The sequence below is a fragment of the Lipotes vexillifer genome, unplaced genomic scaffold, assembly GCF_000442215.2.
Source record: "Lipotes vexillifer unplaced genomic scaffold, Lipotes_vexillifer_v1.1 scaffold382, whole genome shotgun sequence".
In the NCBI taxonomy this organism is placed as follows: Eukaryota; Metazoa; Chordata; class Mammalia; order Artiodactyla; family Lipotidae; genus Lipotes; species Lipotes vexillifer.
Genome location: NW_006780611.1, coordinates 4,513,162 through 4,529,630, shown reverse-complemented (window position 1 = coordinate 4,529,630; position 16,469 = coordinate 4,513,162). Strand labels below are relative to the sequence as shown.

The 16,469-nt window shown below is 42.3% G+C and overlaps 1 protein-coding gene across 1 annotated transcript in view; it reads right to left on the bottom strand.

The window, feature by feature from the left end:
- SMC1B (structural maintenance of chromosomes 1B) overlaps nucleotides 1-16,469 on the bottom strand; it is an 86,833-nt gene that overhangs the window by 2,328 nt on the left and 68,036 nt on the right. The window contains exons 16-23 of the mRNA XM_007454089.1: nucleotides 14,195-14,336; nucleotides 13,177-13,322; nucleotides 12,106-12,259; nucleotides 8,422-8,520; nucleotides 6,419-6,575; nucleotides 5,767-5,921; nucleotides 4,602-4,753; nucleotides 2,560-2,629 (exon numbers count right to left, since the gene is read on the bottom strand). Coding sequence (XP_007454151.1) covers nucleotides 2,560-2,629; nucleotides 4,602-4,753; nucleotides 5,767-5,921; nucleotides 6,419-6,575; nucleotides 8,422-8,520; nucleotides 12,106-12,259; nucleotides 13,177-13,322; nucleotides 14,195-14,336 — 1,075 coding nt within the window. The remainder of the gene's footprint in view (nucleotides 1-2,559; nucleotides 2,630-4,601; nucleotides 4,754-5,766; nucleotides 5,922-6,418; nucleotides 6,576-8,421; nucleotides 8,521-12,105; nucleotides 12,260-13,176; nucleotides 13,323-14,194; nucleotides 14,337-16,469) is intronic.

Here is a 16,469-nt window from a genome sequence, read left to right as displayed (position 1 = left end):
GAATGGCAGCTCTGGTTGAGGAATGAGTCACTAGTTGAGGTGAATGATGAGAGAGGAGGGAAACGGCTTTGGGCTAAGAGGCTGAATTCATAGAAGGAACTGCCGCATTAGAGGCAATGCCAGCCACTATGATACAGGTCTTTAAAAAGTCTTGGGATATTGATAGAATGGAAGAGGAGATGGGATGCAAATACGTAAGGCATGCATTTTGCTAGGAGAGTTGCCTGGGATAAATGTTGGGCACCCTGATCACAAGAGGGAGGGGAAGCGCCTTCCTAGCTGCACATATTACATCACTGCTCGTACTCAGTTCAGCAACGGGGTGCCAGGAACGTAAATCTCAAAGGGAAACTGGAAATTAAGAGGTTTTTAATACACAGGATGGGTGCAAATAGAAAAGTCTTAAGAAAGACCTAGTATGTGAAGATGCCACTAATACGAACATCTAAATTTTGCTAGAAGATATGGATCCCTTAAATGCTACAGAGAGAAGGGGCAGTCCACAGTGATGGATCCCCCCGCCCCAGACCACACACAAAGGGTATGGGATACAAAGTACTAAATTTATTAACCTTCTGAGGGGAAATTTCTCCCAAATGAGTGAGGCTATGGAGTCCAGTTAGCTGATGCAGACTGGCTGGCATTCAAGAGAGACAAATCAAGATTTTCTTTTCTTCCTGTTTTCTTCTTCCCCCAGTAATCCTGAAGTCTCTGGTAGGTCACAGAATGTGGCTCTTGCCTGTTCTCTGCAACGTTCGGGGGACTTTGGATTTGTTTTCTAACTTCTGTGGGTGTGGTGTTGATGTGCTATTCTTATGTATGCTATGACATGTTTAAAAAGCAAGGTCCGGGGGGCTTCCCTGGTGGTGCAGTGGTTGAGAGTCCGCCTGCCGATGCAGGGGACGCGGGTTCGTGCCCCGGTCTGGGAGGGTCCCGCATGCCGCGGAGCGGCTGGGCCCATGAGCCATGGCCGCTGGGCCTGCGCTTCCGAGGCCTGTGCTCCGCAACGAGAGAGGCCACAGGAGTGAGGGGCCCGCGTACTGCAAAAAAATAAAAATAAAAAAAAAATAAAAATAAAAAAAGCAAGGTCCGGGACTTGGCTGGTGGCGCAGGGGTTAAGAGTCCGCCTGCCAGTGCAGGGGACACGGGTTCGAGCCCTGGTCTGGGAAGATCCCACATGCTGCGGAGCAACTAAGCCCGTGCACCACAGCTACTGAGCCTGCGCTCTAGAGACCGCGAGCCACAATTACTGAAGCCCGCACACCTAGAACCCGTGCCCCACAACAAGAGGAGCCACCGCAATGAGAAGCCCGCGCACCGCAATGAAGAGCAGCCCCCACTCGCCGAAACTGAGAAAGCCTGAGCGCAGCAACAAAGACCCAACGAAGCCAAACATAAATAAAAATTTTTTAAAAAGTATAAAAAAATAGATAAGGTCCTAGAGAGGTTTGGGTTAGATGAATACAGCCTGGGAAATCTGAAAGATGACATTCTTGCCTAAAATTAGAAGTTACCCCAGGCTGCAGCTCCTGAAAAATCCCGACTCTCCCAGGCATTACACATGAGGTTCAACAGAATAAGAAATCAGGGAGGTCAGTTTCAGGGACTCAACCTGTCAGGGTGGCACCCCAAGACTGACTACATCTCTCGGGGCTGGACTCATTAACCGAGCTCATAAGACTAAGGTATAAACCAGAATGCTAGTTTACAAATTAACAGAGATATATCTGTCAGCATGACCAGAGCAGCCTCCTTGTAAGCAGCTGTAAATGCAAAGCCCAGTCATTTCATTCATCCATTTCTGGAAATGGATGGCTCTGGAAGTAGGACCACAGCACAGGGACTCTGCAGGATGGAGCTGTCCCAGCCCTGGGCAGTGACAGGCACTGCCAGTGTTTGCCTCTAGCCTTTGGTCACGAGTCCATGGTCAACCCCATTCTCAGGTCAAAAATTTACAGTCAGGATGTGTGGTCTGAGAGCCTGTCTCTCAGGTGGCTTTGTGTATCTATGCACTGATCTTTAAGGCTGACTTTCAATTGTGTCCTTAGATCCCCCATGGTCTCAAATACTGAAAACAGTGCAAGTGTAGTAAATGACTGTATAAATTTTAATAAACGAAGGGGAGCAGAATTTTGAACTTTAATTCCTTTGGAATTTTTATTTAGATATGTTATTTTTGGACTTTATTAAACATGGATTTGGTCCTGTTTGCCCTGGGGCCTCTACTATTAAGGTCTGCTGCTGCTGCTACTACTAAGGTCTACTACTAGGTCCCAAAAACCTAGATTTAGGGAAAAGCAAGTCACCCAGTAGCAATGTTGTGGATCCAGTGTAGTGATTCTCACTTGACTCCCCAGGAACTCATTGAGGGTCCCCTAAACCTTGAATGAAAGCTACTACCCTGAATCATCTTGTTTTTAGATTTGTAACTGAGAAAAATCTATTTTTAACCAGCAATTATCAAATAAACATGTTCAGGTACATTGCCTTCTGCCTGCTGCATCATGATCCTTGAATTACAGACACTGTACTGGAAATGAAAAGCAGAAAGGAACTTACTTTGCCAATGTTAGTATTGTCCAGGGCTGCATCTACTTCATCTAAAACAAAGAATGGAGCAGGCCGAAAACTAGAAAAAAATGATAATCGCTTAAGTTACAACTTTGTTTTACAAGACTTGGAGGAGAGGACTAAGAGTATTCAGGATAAATAAATAAAACACGTCCTTTTGGGTGCTTTTGTCTAGGTCACCAATGACCTCTATGTCGGTAAATGCAACGCTCAATTCTCAGTCCACATCCCAGGGGACCTTTGCAGATGGTACAGGGGCGGGGGCGGGGGGCGGTCCTCCCCGTTCCTCTATCTGATTAGCTCCCTTGGTGATTTCATCTGCTCTCGAGGTTTTAAGTATCTTCTATTGATAGTTCTGACCTCTCTCTTTAACCCTGGCCTCACGGGTCCAATAGCTTCCTCAACTCCATGTGGGTGTCCAGCTTGAACTCGTGCAAAATCAAACTCCTCACCTATCCCTCAAACCCATCCCTCCTGTGGTCCCCTCCAGCTTAGTGAATGGCAGCTCTTATCACTCCAGTTGATTAGGGTCCCTCCTACCCCACGCCCTGTCTGCTCCCACACTGGTGCAACCCGCCACGATCCTCCAGTCTGACTGCTACAGCAGTTTCCTAATCCTGTGCCTGCCACTGCTGCACACAGTCTATTCTCTACAGGCGCCAGGCTCCCTCTGGCCTCGGGGCCTTTGCACTTGTTCCTCATGTCTAGAACATTCTTCCCTTAGAATTCTCCCCTAGAACATCCATCCACGTGACTTGCTCCCTTAATTCCTTCAAATCTTTGCTCAGATACTCCCTTTTCAAACAGGCCTTTCCAGAAGACTTTTAAATATTGCAAACCCTTCCCTGTTACTATCACCATTCCCTTCTTTAATTTTCTCTATAGCATCTGTCATTTTCTAATAGTCTCTATATTAGAGAATTACTTTACTAATACACCTTATTTATCATCTGTCTTCCTCAACTAAAATGAAGCATCTCTGAGGCAGGGAATTTGTTTTCTTCACTGCTGTCTCTAATGTCTATTTTTGAAAAAGTATTTATTTGGTTGCGGCACACGGGATCTTTAGTTGCGGCATGTGGGATCTAGTTCCCAGACCAGGGATCGAATCCAGGCCCCCTGCACTGGAAGCATGGAATCTTAGCCATTGGACCACCAAGGAAGTCCCTCTAATGTCTGTTAACACCACTCGACACACAGTAAATATTTAATAAATACCTGTTGAATAAATGGGATGGGGGTGACACCTAGTATTCGTCTTATTCTGCTAAGATTTACTTCACACAGGCTCCTGTTTAAGTTCCTGCCTCCCGTTTTTCCCACAGTCCTCCTGCATTAATGGCATTTTCTTTTCCTTTCCCGTAATTGCCAATTCCTTTTCCTTCTTGAGACCAGTAGAAAACAGTTGTAAAACTTTTATGTTGATCTTTCTGATCATGAAAGTAGAGAGGCAGCATCATCTATACCTTAGTTCTTCATCTAATGCTTTGAATGTCAAAAGTTAATTGCCTTAATTTTAGCTAACATTTTTCCCTTGCTTTATTTTACAAACGTAAGTGTCACCATCACCAGTGGGAATGAGGAGGTTAAACATTTTTTTCAGAAGAAATACTTTGTTTAACATTCCTTACTAAATAGCAGATCTCTGAATAGGGACAAGGAAAATAATATACAAGTTAGGTGTTTTTATTTTGTTTGGCTTTGTTGTTGGTACTGTTTTTTGGCAATCCTGACTTCACATCTGGCCATTTGATACTCCTTTTTCTCCTTTCTTTTCTATGAAGCTGGAATATTAGTAGCTACTGATAATAACAAATTGAATAAAAATCTGTCGAAGACTGAATTCTCTCTTAGATTTGCTGCCTAAATTGTTACAGGCCTACAGCATAACCTGAATTGTCTGGCTGAAAAAAAGTTTTGTATCACGTACGCTAAATATGACTAAAGACAAGTAATTAACAGATCTTCTGTAGGAAGGTCTATTTGGTTTCTGCCCTGATGCAAAATCGTATAGCTCACTGTGACCTTACCTGTGCACAGCAAACAGGAGAGCCAAAGCTGCCACACACTTTTCTCCCCCCGACAAATTATCCATTGGCATGAACCGTTTGCCTGGGGCCACACAGTTATAGCTAATTCCCTCCAAGTAAGGCTCTTCTGGGTTTTCTGGGCTAAGAAATGCCTGAAACACATGTTATTTATTTAGCAGCATTAGAAAAGCTATTAGTAAATTTCAACTTGGAATTGCAACAGGGTTTAACTACAAAATACTCTTGGTTAGATTTTCCTCCATTTTGATGGAAAAATATCAATGCCTGTAAATAATGTATTTAGCTCTATATGTAATCACAGACAGCAAGGGTGCATGGGGCGGGGAGTAGAGGGAAAGCATTCCAACATAAAGGATAAGGCCTTCCCATCAGGCTGCCATTCAAAGCCCAGAAGCATATGCTGCAGTCTTACTAAAACAATCTTCATTCAGTTCTTTCATTGGTCCTTTCATCAAATCTTTATTGATGAATCCTGCCCTCAAGGAGTTAATGGGTTTCTTTTAGTCTTACTTTACTGAAAATAAGTTATTTTTGGTGGAAGTTCTAAATATATGATTCAGGATTACCTCAGTCATAAAAGAATACCATGAGAAAGAGGGAAAAGCAGATAGATCAGATCAGATCTACATCTTCAGTCCACATTCAAGTCGACAGTATTTGCTGTGGATATTGATCACGGAATGGAGAGATTACCATTACAAGGGGCATATGTAGATTTGAAAGCTGCCTTTAGTTCTTTCCTTCTCCTTTGTTACTCTGGGCAGCTCCACAGACCTCAGATCAACCATTTTCCCCAGATCGTCTACATTACCCTAACTTTACTACAGAGACGGCTCTATAAAATCAAATTAGTACAGGTGACAGAATTCCAGAACTGAAAGAGAACCTGGACACCAAATGATCTAACCCACTCGTTTTGCAGATGAAGAAGCAGGACCAGAGAGATTCTGACTTGTCCAGGCTGGTCAGTGGTGGAATGAGTAGGACCTAGAACACAGGTCACTGCAATGACCAGTTTTCATGAGCTGACTCTGCCCGGTAAGTGGGTCATTCAGATAGTGTGGTGGCGATTTCCCACCAGAAAAAAAAACACACCACCAATAACACAAAGTTCCCACTCATATTTGAGGTGAAAAATACGTACTTGGGCACTGTTGTTTCTGCAGAGCTTCTTGTAGATCTGATCAATTGCGACTGAGATGTGCTCAAAACATTGGCTGAAAAGATTGTATCTCCTTTTTTTCACCTGTTCAAACTCTTGCCTACATGTTCTGGCTTCCTTTCTGCTGGCCTCAAAAGCTAAGAGAGAATCAATGTTCTTTATTTTGGAGACCACCAAGGGCTTCTCTTATTTCACCTTTAAAGCATAAAATATTTTTTAAACTAGATTTTGAGTTTGGTTGTCTTGAGTAAAATCTACCTTCAAAACACCTCAACTATTATTAATTCCAAGAAAATGACTTAAAACTGATGAGCCTTTTTCTGGTAGGGCTGATTTTTAAATAATAATAACAAACTCCAACAGAGTATCTAATATGCCTCTTATGCTGGTTTGAAATAAGACACTATTCTAAAATAATCAATACACCTGTTTTTAAATTAAAGCAGAACGCCTTTCAAAAAGGAAGGAATTAGTGATTCAGTATTAAAAGTACATTACTATAAGATAATAGAGGAAAAAAATATATAATAAAAACCAAGGTACAATTCAGGGGGATTATTAGTAAATGTTATAGAAATCAAAGCCCCTAACACCCATGAATATGATCTTGCTAACAACTAAAGCTTAATTTCACCGTCTGTGTACTCCTGAAACTTGTCTCTGACAGTCTTTAGGTTCTCCGGGGCTCTGAGGTTCGGGGCCGCTGTCCTCAGCAGGACATCCTCCTGGGATGCTATTTGTTGCCGCAGGAGTCTAAGGTGGGCCTCAACTTCCTTGTCAGATTGTAGAGCCTATTATTGGCAAAGAACAGCAATGGTTAGCACATGCCATTTAGATCCAAACTGCTAGGGCACAATAATTGGGCACAGGGCCCTTCGGGATCTGGCCCGTCTCCCTCCGCATCCACTCCTGCCCTCCTTTGCAGCCCTCTCTGAGTCTGCAGTGCGGTCAGGTCACACTGCTGTAGCTTCCTGAAGTTGGCTGTGCTCTTTCATAGCTCTAGAGTCATAGATGCTGCTCTCTTGGAACGCGCTGCACCTTCATCTTTCTTAATCTGGCTAAAAAAGTAACAATTCACGTATCACTTCATTTACTCGTTCATTAAAAAATATTGATCATCTACTACGTATTAGACACTGAGAATTCAGTGATGAAAAGTATCCTGTCTCTGCCCTTAAAGAGCTCACAGCGAAGTCAGACATGCAAACTGGCGTCTGCAACAGCGCGAAACCCTCCACCGGGCCAGCACAGGTATTACGGGGCAGGCAGAAGGGATCCAACTCATCTGGAGGGGTGACACTTAAGCTGAAACCTAAACAATGAGCAGAACTAACTTGAGTGAAGAGAGAAGGGAAAAAGTGATGTAGGATCACCTTCCAGGAAAATTTTCTTGACGCCCCCCCCAGAGGGGTTAATTAATATCTGATAAAGGTGACATTGTAATTCATTGGGAAAAGAATTATTTAGAAGATGTTGAGTAAACTGGTTAACTTACGTACCTTTTAAAAAACAGATTCTTACCTCATACCATATATAAAGATAAATTTCAGATTAATTAAATAGGTGAGTGAAAACAAAAAAATCACTAACAGGAAGAAAATATTTATAAATATTTAGTCAGTAATGTCGTGGGGAAGGACTTTCTAAATACGAAAGCACTGAATAGACTATAAAATAGGTAAGAACTTTATTCTGATTGCCAAAAGTACCACAAGTACAATGAAAAGAGCCCAACAAATCTAACAAAATATATTAGAAACATCTGAAATTAAAAGATGTGGTAGCTACTGCTACTTGGTGTCCATTCTCCATTTCTTCCTTTCTAACAGAGCCCATGTTTGACCATCTCCCTCATAAGTCCCAGGAACTCTGCTTGGTCTAAAGCTAAGTCCATCCCACCCCCAACAGTGATTGGTCAGGAATGAACCTGTGACCCAATTTAGGCCACTGTGATGAGAGGACAATTGGTAGAGCTTTGTGGAAAAGCCTTTCTTCAATCTTTAGAACAGCACCACTACAAAAGGCAGTCTCTCTCTTCTCTGAGGGTTGTGGTTGGGTGGCTGGAAGGCCAAGAAAGGCTACAGTCATTTTGCCCTCATGAGAGAAGCAGCTTCAGGATGAAGTCAAAACACAAAGCAAAATATAGGGTTAAGAGAAAGAGTGAGAGCTGCTAAATTAAAGAGACCATGAAACTGGATTCCAGGTTTGTGCTCTGTAGCTGTGAAGGATTTGTCGCCTACTGAGGGTACTGCACTGGGACACAGACAGGGCAATTCAGGATGCTGGAGTATGTTGGCTACTTTTGTCGATTTCAGGACTTCTCAAAGACTTTATTATTCATTCTGAATCTCCAAAAAGGGAATAGACTTTCAAAACACTGACAGAAACTTTTCTTCTTTGGCAAGACATTTCATGGTATTGGTGTTCTACAGAACACACAGTGAGAAACGGTGATAGGAAAACTTTAAATGTTTTAAACACTGTCTGTGTAACCTGTTTAGACTATTTCTTAAAAAACCATTAGGAAATCTACTTTCTCCCCTAAATTTATGCTCTATCATCTAAAATTATTCTGCAGTATTTAAATATTCACTATTACCATGAGTTAGTCATGAACAACAGAAATCTTTCAATTACCTTCAAATCCTCTCTTAGAGAGCTGTAGTCTATCTCAATGGCTGCTTCTTTTTCATACATATCCATTGTTGCCTGGGTACCTTCTGCTTCAGGTCCCAACTGAAAAACATATGAAGCCCTTTCCTTGTTATCTGAAACGGTGGTCTCTACTCATCTGTCTGATTGCCACCTCATGCAGATCGAAAGTTAAAACCCTTATGTTGGCCTGCAAGGCCATGATGGTCTGGCCTCTGCTTCCCCTTTAACTTTACTTTGTGCCAGTCTTCCTGGTACTCGCTCTGCTCCCACTACGCTGGCCTCCTTGAACAGACCAGGCACACGTCCACCTTAGGGCCGGCACACTGCGCTCTGCCTGGGCGCCCTCCCCTAGATGTCTGCGTCTCCTCATTTTGCGCCTTGTCTGCTAGCCAGCTGCCTTCCCCCAGGACACCCACGGCCTCTGCATCTAACACTGCAGACTCTCCTCCGCCAATGCCACGCCCCTCCCTGCTTTATATTTTCTTTAGCTTTACAGCATCACCAAACACATAAATATTTTATCTGTTTACCATTTTGTTTCTGTGCCTATCTCTCCCCTAGTAGAATGTGAAGGAAGGGATTTTTGGCAGTTATACTCACTGCTGTGGTCTCAGTGCCTAATGCAAGGCTGACAACATAGCAATATATTTCAATTTCAATATATATCACTCGGAATGGAGAGAGGAATAGGAAAGAAGGGACAAATACATGAGCACTTACTCAGCGGTAGGCTGGTCTTTGGTGTAATGCTGATACCAAAAACAAAGACTTACAAATTAAGGAAAAAAAACCCCTTTGTCACTCACTCTACTCTTTTCTAGATGTTCTCAGCTGAAACAAACCCAATAAAACTACTTTTGGAATTAAGTCTATATTTTGTGTAATATATTTATGTTAAAATGGTTCACAAGGAAGTGGAGCTTGAATACAAAATGTAGTGCTGAACCCCTGAATCTCATGGTTCCTGTTTATGTGATCCAACACCGTAGTTTGTATTAAGCTTCTATATGAGTCAACTGATGCCTTGCTATTCAAAGTGTGGTCAGTGGGCCAGCAAGAGCAGGCCTCACCTGGGAGCCATTAGAAATTCAATCTCTTAGGAAACAAGATCCCCAGATATTTCATGTGCACAGTATGGTTTGGGAACCAGTGATCTGCTATAGTCTTCCCCACAATAGAATAATCTTCTATGAGAATCCTGGCAGATGTAGGTAACTTACCGTCTGTCTGCACACCTCCAATGGAAGGGAAATCTCAGGTTCTACCTTACAACTGTTGTAAGACAATGATTCCTTACAACTGTTGTAAGACAATTAATTCTATTCGGCGATCCTTGTCCAGCCCTCTGGAGAGACACAATTTATACTTAATGCCTTTTCTGTTTTGGGCTTTATACACTACCTTGTATAGCACCCCCATCACATGGCTGCTACTAGATGTCTTGTAAACTTTCAATCAGGGAACTCCCCACTAGAGGCCCTCCCTCCTTCTAGTAGGAAGTGTTCCCTAGTAGAAGAAATCTGACTCTGTCCTAAATCCCCCAGCCCTAGCGTCCCCCTTAGGACCAGAAAGAACAAGTAGGGTCCGTCCCCTATGACAGACCTTCTTCTCGTCGAGGGATAACCATATTCTCCAAGCCTCCTCTTCCCAGCACGACACGGCTGGGGCCTTTTCACTATCGTGGACACTTTACTCTCAAAGAGCACCATGCTTAGCACGTGCATGCAGTGTCCCAGTGTGGCCTGATCAGCACAAAGTGGAGCAGAACTATCACTTTTTCTTTTTAGATAATGATTCACTATTAATCCAGCTTAAGGTATTAATACCTGCCTTGAAAGAGCCCACTATGAATATGAAAGTCGTTCACGCTAATAAGCAAGTAAGTTCACACTCATGGTGGGCATGTTGGAGAATACTTCTGAAAGTTCACACTCACTGAAAGAACAGGACCAAAGCAGCAGCAGGAGTACTTAACCAACAGCACATTTACCTACAGATGCCAGTCATTAAAACTGCTTCTTCCTCTGCACTACTCTATGACGAACCTCTCCTAAAATTAAACTGCCTTTTAAACAGACCTTCCATTTCTCTCTATGTTATTGTGAGTACTGTTTTTCTGCTCCCATCCACTTCTGCTGTTACAGATGCCTCCCTTCCCTCTCTCTGCACCCTTAAGAGCAGACACGTGGCCCTGAATGAGCCAGAGTTCTTCCCCAGGATTCTTCTGAGAGGGGGCAGGGGAGAGGTGTCTTTGCCCTCTGCTCAAAGCTGGTGGCTACAGCTGCAGCCCCATGAGGAAAGCTGATCTGAAAAAATAAAGCCAATACATACTGAGCCAGAAAGAGTTCTTGACAGTGTTCAAATTCCTGGACCGAGTCACGTGTGAGACTGCCTCCATTCCAGCCCTAGCCCTTTACCTGCCTTTTCCCCCTTTAAAGCCATCTGAGTGGGGTTCAGGACATTTGTGGCCAGCAAAGGGTCTTCTCCTTCCCTTATCCTTTCCTTACCTTCTATCTGGGATGTGATCTCTGCTAAAACAGAGAAAAAAGACTTTTGGCTGAGCTGCGCAGCTTGCGGGATCTTAGTTCTCCATCCAGGGATTGAACCCCGGGGGCCCGGCAGTGACAGCACCGAGTCCTAACCACCGGACCGCCAGGGAATTCCCAAGAAAAAGGATGTCCGAGTATAATATCACACCAGAATTATGCTATGAGAAGTGGTCAATATTAGCAAGAGAAAAATTGTTTTATAGTTACTTCCAATTGAAGAACCCAAAGGACTGAAGGCCTCTTCTGGAATAGAAATTGGATGGAAGTGCATGGATTTCTGACTGGGGGCAGAGCAGAAAGGGGAGGAGAGATGTGGAAGGGAGACCACAGAGATTCACTAAAGAACTCAGAGATAATCTAAGAGGTAAAAGAAATAACTATTTTCACCATCCTCTGGATTGGCTAACAGTAAGATATTCTTTCTGAACTGCATAGTCATATCTTTCTTAACATGAGTGACAGAACTAAGGGTGTATAAACTTCCAGCCAGCCTAAAGAGTACTGTGCGATACAAATGTGACGAGGAAGAAAGGAAAGAGACAAACAGAGAAACGTCCACCGCTGGCCGACACTGGTCTTGCCCTCTGGCTCCGTGGGGCCTGCTGTTGCCTCCCCTCCCCCACACTCTCACCACCTGGACAGACTCAGTGAGGCACGTTTCTGCTGAGAACCACCTCAGGTTGTCAGTGAAGGTGCAGAGCAAGACCCCTCCACACACCGCGGACAACGTTACCAGAGTACAGAGAAGTGCTCACGCCAGCAGGCCACTGGCACCTGGCCTGTGGCTCACACCGCCTCCCCAGCACCCCTAACTCCAACAGGTTCAAGTCTCTGACCCCTCTTGGGCATCTGTGCACAGGTAAGAGACTCTGGTCCATCCTGTGGGGCTCAAAGGACATGGATTAGCAAGAGAAATAAGAGAACTGCACAAAATGCCCAGCCCTGTGGCATGAGGACCATCCTGCCCTTTTTCCCTCCTAGAGACGTTTTTTCTGCCCCTAAAGAAACTTTAGAACAAGAGGAAGAATCTGCATAGATGCAACTTCACTAAGCAGCCAAAGGCCTTACATTAAGTTCCAAACAACTGCACATATTTTAAAATCATTTGCTAGAATACCTCCACTTCAATGATGTCATCCAGTGACCCCAACAAAAGAATTATTTCAATGTCTTGAACTTTGCAATCAAGCAACATGTTATGTTTCTCTAACCGCTTCTGTTCCAGAGAAGTTTGAAGGATTACAACTTCTTTTTGCCGTTTTCCCACTTCCCTGTAAATACACAGATGTGAAAAAGTGATTATATTTTACTAATTATGTAAAGTTGCACCAAGGAAGAAAAACATGTTATAAACTTACATGAAAAAAAAAAAGATTTTTTCTTATGAGTGCTGTTAAGTTGCAGAGTTAGCCCATGGATGCTTGTAATTTAAACTTTAACACTCCTGACAAAGGCCATGAATATAATTATTTAATCCAAGGGAGGATTTTCAATAATGAACATTATTACTTTAATCAGGCTAGCACCAATACAGTGCTTTCCTAGTTACCTTATTTTTGCTTTAATTAATTAATTAATTATTTTATTTTTGGCTGGGTTGGGTCTTCGTCGCTGCAGGCAGGCTTTCTCTAGTTGCGGCGAGCAGCTAGACTCGCCGCTGACTCAAAGTGTTATTATTGGTCATCATCATGGCAAACATACCTGCTTATTGTGTAACAGGTACTGTTCTAAGTACCATATGAACACTCACTCACTCATTTAATCCTTACAACTATTCTGAGGTAGGCACTATTATTATCCCCATTTTACTGATGAGAAAACGAAGGCACAGTAAATAAGTGGCAAAACTGGGGCATGGAACCATGCAGTGTAGTTCTAGATTCTGCGCCCCACCTGCTATGCTTTGTCACACAGACTAGCAGGAGACTCCCCAACAGGAAGGTACTGGTGTCAAGGGGATTTAGGGTAAGGAACTCTTTATATAGGTCCATGTTTTCACCCACCAAAAGAACTATTCACTCTAAACAACAAACCACCTCTCTTGGTTTTCCCCCAGACTGCAATGCTTGATAGGTGTGATGTGGGACCAAAAGCAACAAAGGGTGTATATTCAAATAATGAGGCTTCCTATAATAAATGTCAGATTGATGGTACACATCTCTTAAACTCTGGTAAGCTTCTTAGTCACCTGTCTGCTGCCAGAAACCTCTTCCGCCCCTCTTCCATCTGAGCTTGGACCTTCTCAGCGTTGGTGTTCTGAGTGACAACTATGTCCTTAAGCTGCTGCCGTTTCTCCATGAGTTCATCCACAATTTTCAGACAATTTTCTTCAGCCTGGATGGAGATGATTCACATATTGTACATTTACCATCGTCTACATTAATAAGGTCAATAGATCATTTTATTATTAACACAACAAAACCAGCCATTCCAAGGTAAACCCCTATCCTGTAGGCTGCCTGAACCTCTATCACAGAACGTGACCCACCCTTGTTTACACTTCCGGGTAATCACTACCTACCTTTCTCTTTCACTTTGGATTCACTTCTCAGCTTGCTGCCATCTGACTTCTGTTTCCACTGTCCAGTGAAAATGTCCTTGCTACCATGACCTCTTAATTGGCAATTTTCCAGATCTTGACCTCTTGAAAATTGCCATTTTCCAGACTTTACCTTTTCGACAACTTTCCTCACTTCCTTCTCCCTCCCTCTCTGGGGCTTCTGTAACACCACCCCTTCTGGCCTCTTCATAACCTATGTGGCCTCTCCTTCCAGAACTCCTTCCTCGCCCCACTGCTCTTCACTGCCTTCCTCTCTGGTTGGAGCCTCACCCACTCACATATGGATTCAATTTACTCCCCTAAACCGGCCTAGACGTCTGTTATCTACGTCCTCTCTAACTACCTGCTGGAAATTGCTATTTAGATGTCACACAGGGAAGTCATGCTCCACAGGTCCAGAATTTTCTCTCCTTAATCTCTCCTCCTATCCACCAATCACCCAAGTTAGAATCCAGGACTCACCGTGTCCACCCCTCCCAACATCTAATAATCCATGAAGCTGTGTGGACGGTACTTCAAGTAGTTCTCAAGTGTGTGCCCTGCCCCCACCTTCTATCACTATTAGAATTTTCCAGGAACTCAACGAATGTTAAATCATGGAAGAAAGTCATCATTTCAATGACTTCAGCCACCCATCATTAATTACCTTCTTTAGGTTATCGATGTCTTCTCTACCTTTCTGGATAGTTTCTTTTAATGTGTTAATCTTATTCAGTTTTTTCTTCAGCTGATTGCGACTATATTCAAGTTGAACATTAAGCCGAGTATTTTGTTTCTCAAATTCTAATCTAGTATAATAAAGTCAAGCATTACAAGTGGTAAACAGAGTCCTTCAATTATTTTTTAAACTCTTTTTTAGTTTTTATTATGGAAAATTTCAAACAAATACAAACATAAAAGGAATACTATAATGAATTCCCATATAGCTATCACCCAACTCTAATAAGTATCAATTCATGGTCAATCTTGTTTTATCTATAATCCCACTCATCACTCCTTCCCACCACTGGATTATGTAAAGCAAATTTCAGACATCTTATAATTTCATCTATAAATATTTTAACATGTATCTCCAAAAGTGAAGTGATTTTTAATACATAACCATAAACTACTATAGGTAGAAATGATAATAACATCTTTAATATCAAAATGCTATCACTGCCAAATTTCCTGGGTCTCATTAATTAAAAAAAAAACTGCATCAGGATTCATACACTGCATATGAATATGTTTCTTAAATCCTTTAAAATCTATAGTTTCCTTCCCTTATCTTTCTCTTTAAGTAACAATTTCTATGTTTATTCTTTTTTTTTTTTTTTTTTCTTTTTTTGCGTTACACGGGCCTCTCTCTGTTGTGGCCTCTCCTGTTGCGGAGCACAGGCTCTGGACACGCAGGCTCAGCGGCCATGGCTCACGGGCCCAGCCGCTCTGCGGCATGTGGGATCTTCCCGGACCGGGGCACGAACCCGCGTCCCCTGCATCGGCAGGCGGACTCTCAACCACTGCGCCACCAGGGAAGCCCTGTTTATTCTTATTTAATTAGCCGATCAGTCTTTTCAAATAGCTATTCATGCACAAACTCCAAACTTGGGAATTTAAGAACGTGTTCCTTCCTGATGTACTTTCCTACTTTGCTAGCTTCATAAAGTCCCCATAAAGAATTCCAGCATCAAAAAGACAGTCTCTTCAACAAGCGATGCTGGGAAAACTGGACAGCTACATGTAAAAGAATGAAATTAGAACATTCTCTAACACTATATACAAAAATAAACTCAAAATGGATTAAAGGCCTAAATGTAAGACCAGAAACCATAAAACTCCTAGAAGAAAACATAGGCAGAACACTCTTTGACATAAATTGTAGCAATAATTTTTGGATCTGTCTCCTAAAGCAAAGGGAAGAAAAGCAAAAATAAACAAATGGGACCTAATTAAACTTGAAAGCTTTTGCACAGCAAAGGAAACCACTGACAAAAGGAAAAGACAACCTACTGAATGTGAGAAAATATCTGCAAATGATACGGCTGATAAGGGGTTAATATCCAAAACATCCAAACAGCTCACATAACTCAACATCAAACAAACAACAAGATTAAAAAATTGGCAGAAAATCCGAATAGACATTTTTCCAAAGAGGAAATGCAGGTGGCCAACAAATACATGAAAAGATGCGCAACACTGCTAATCAACTGGGCAATGCAAATCAAACCCACAATGAGATATCACCTCACACCTGTCAGAACGGCTACCATTAAAAAGAACACAAATAGCAAATGTTGGCAAGGTTGTGGAGAAAAGGGAACCCTTGTACACTGTTGGTGGGAATGTAAATTGGTGTAGCCATGGTGGAAAATAATATGGAGATTTCTCAAAAAAAGAACTAAAAATAGAACTACCATATGACCCAGCAATTCCACTTCTGGGTATAAATCTGAAAAAACAAAAACCCTAATTCGAAAAGATACATGCACTCCAGTGTTCATAGCAGCATTATTTACAATTGCCAAGATATGGAAGCAAACGAAGTGTCCATCAACAAATGAATGGATAAAGAAGATGTGGTTTATATATACAATGGAATATTACTCAGCCATAAAACAGAACAAAATTTTGCCATTTGCAACAACATGGATGGACTTGGAGGGTATTATGCTAAGTGAAATAAGTCAGACAGAAAAAGACAAATACTGTATAATATCACTTATATGTGGAATCTAAAAAATACAACAAACTAGTGAATATAACAAAAAAGAAGCAGACTCATAGATATAGAGAAGAAACTAGTAGTTACCAGTGGGGAGAGGAAAGGGGGGAGGAGCAATATAGGGGGAGGGGACTGAGAGGTGCAAATTAGTAGTTATAAAATAAGCTACAAGGATATATTGTATAACACAGGGAATACAGCCAATATTTTATAAAAA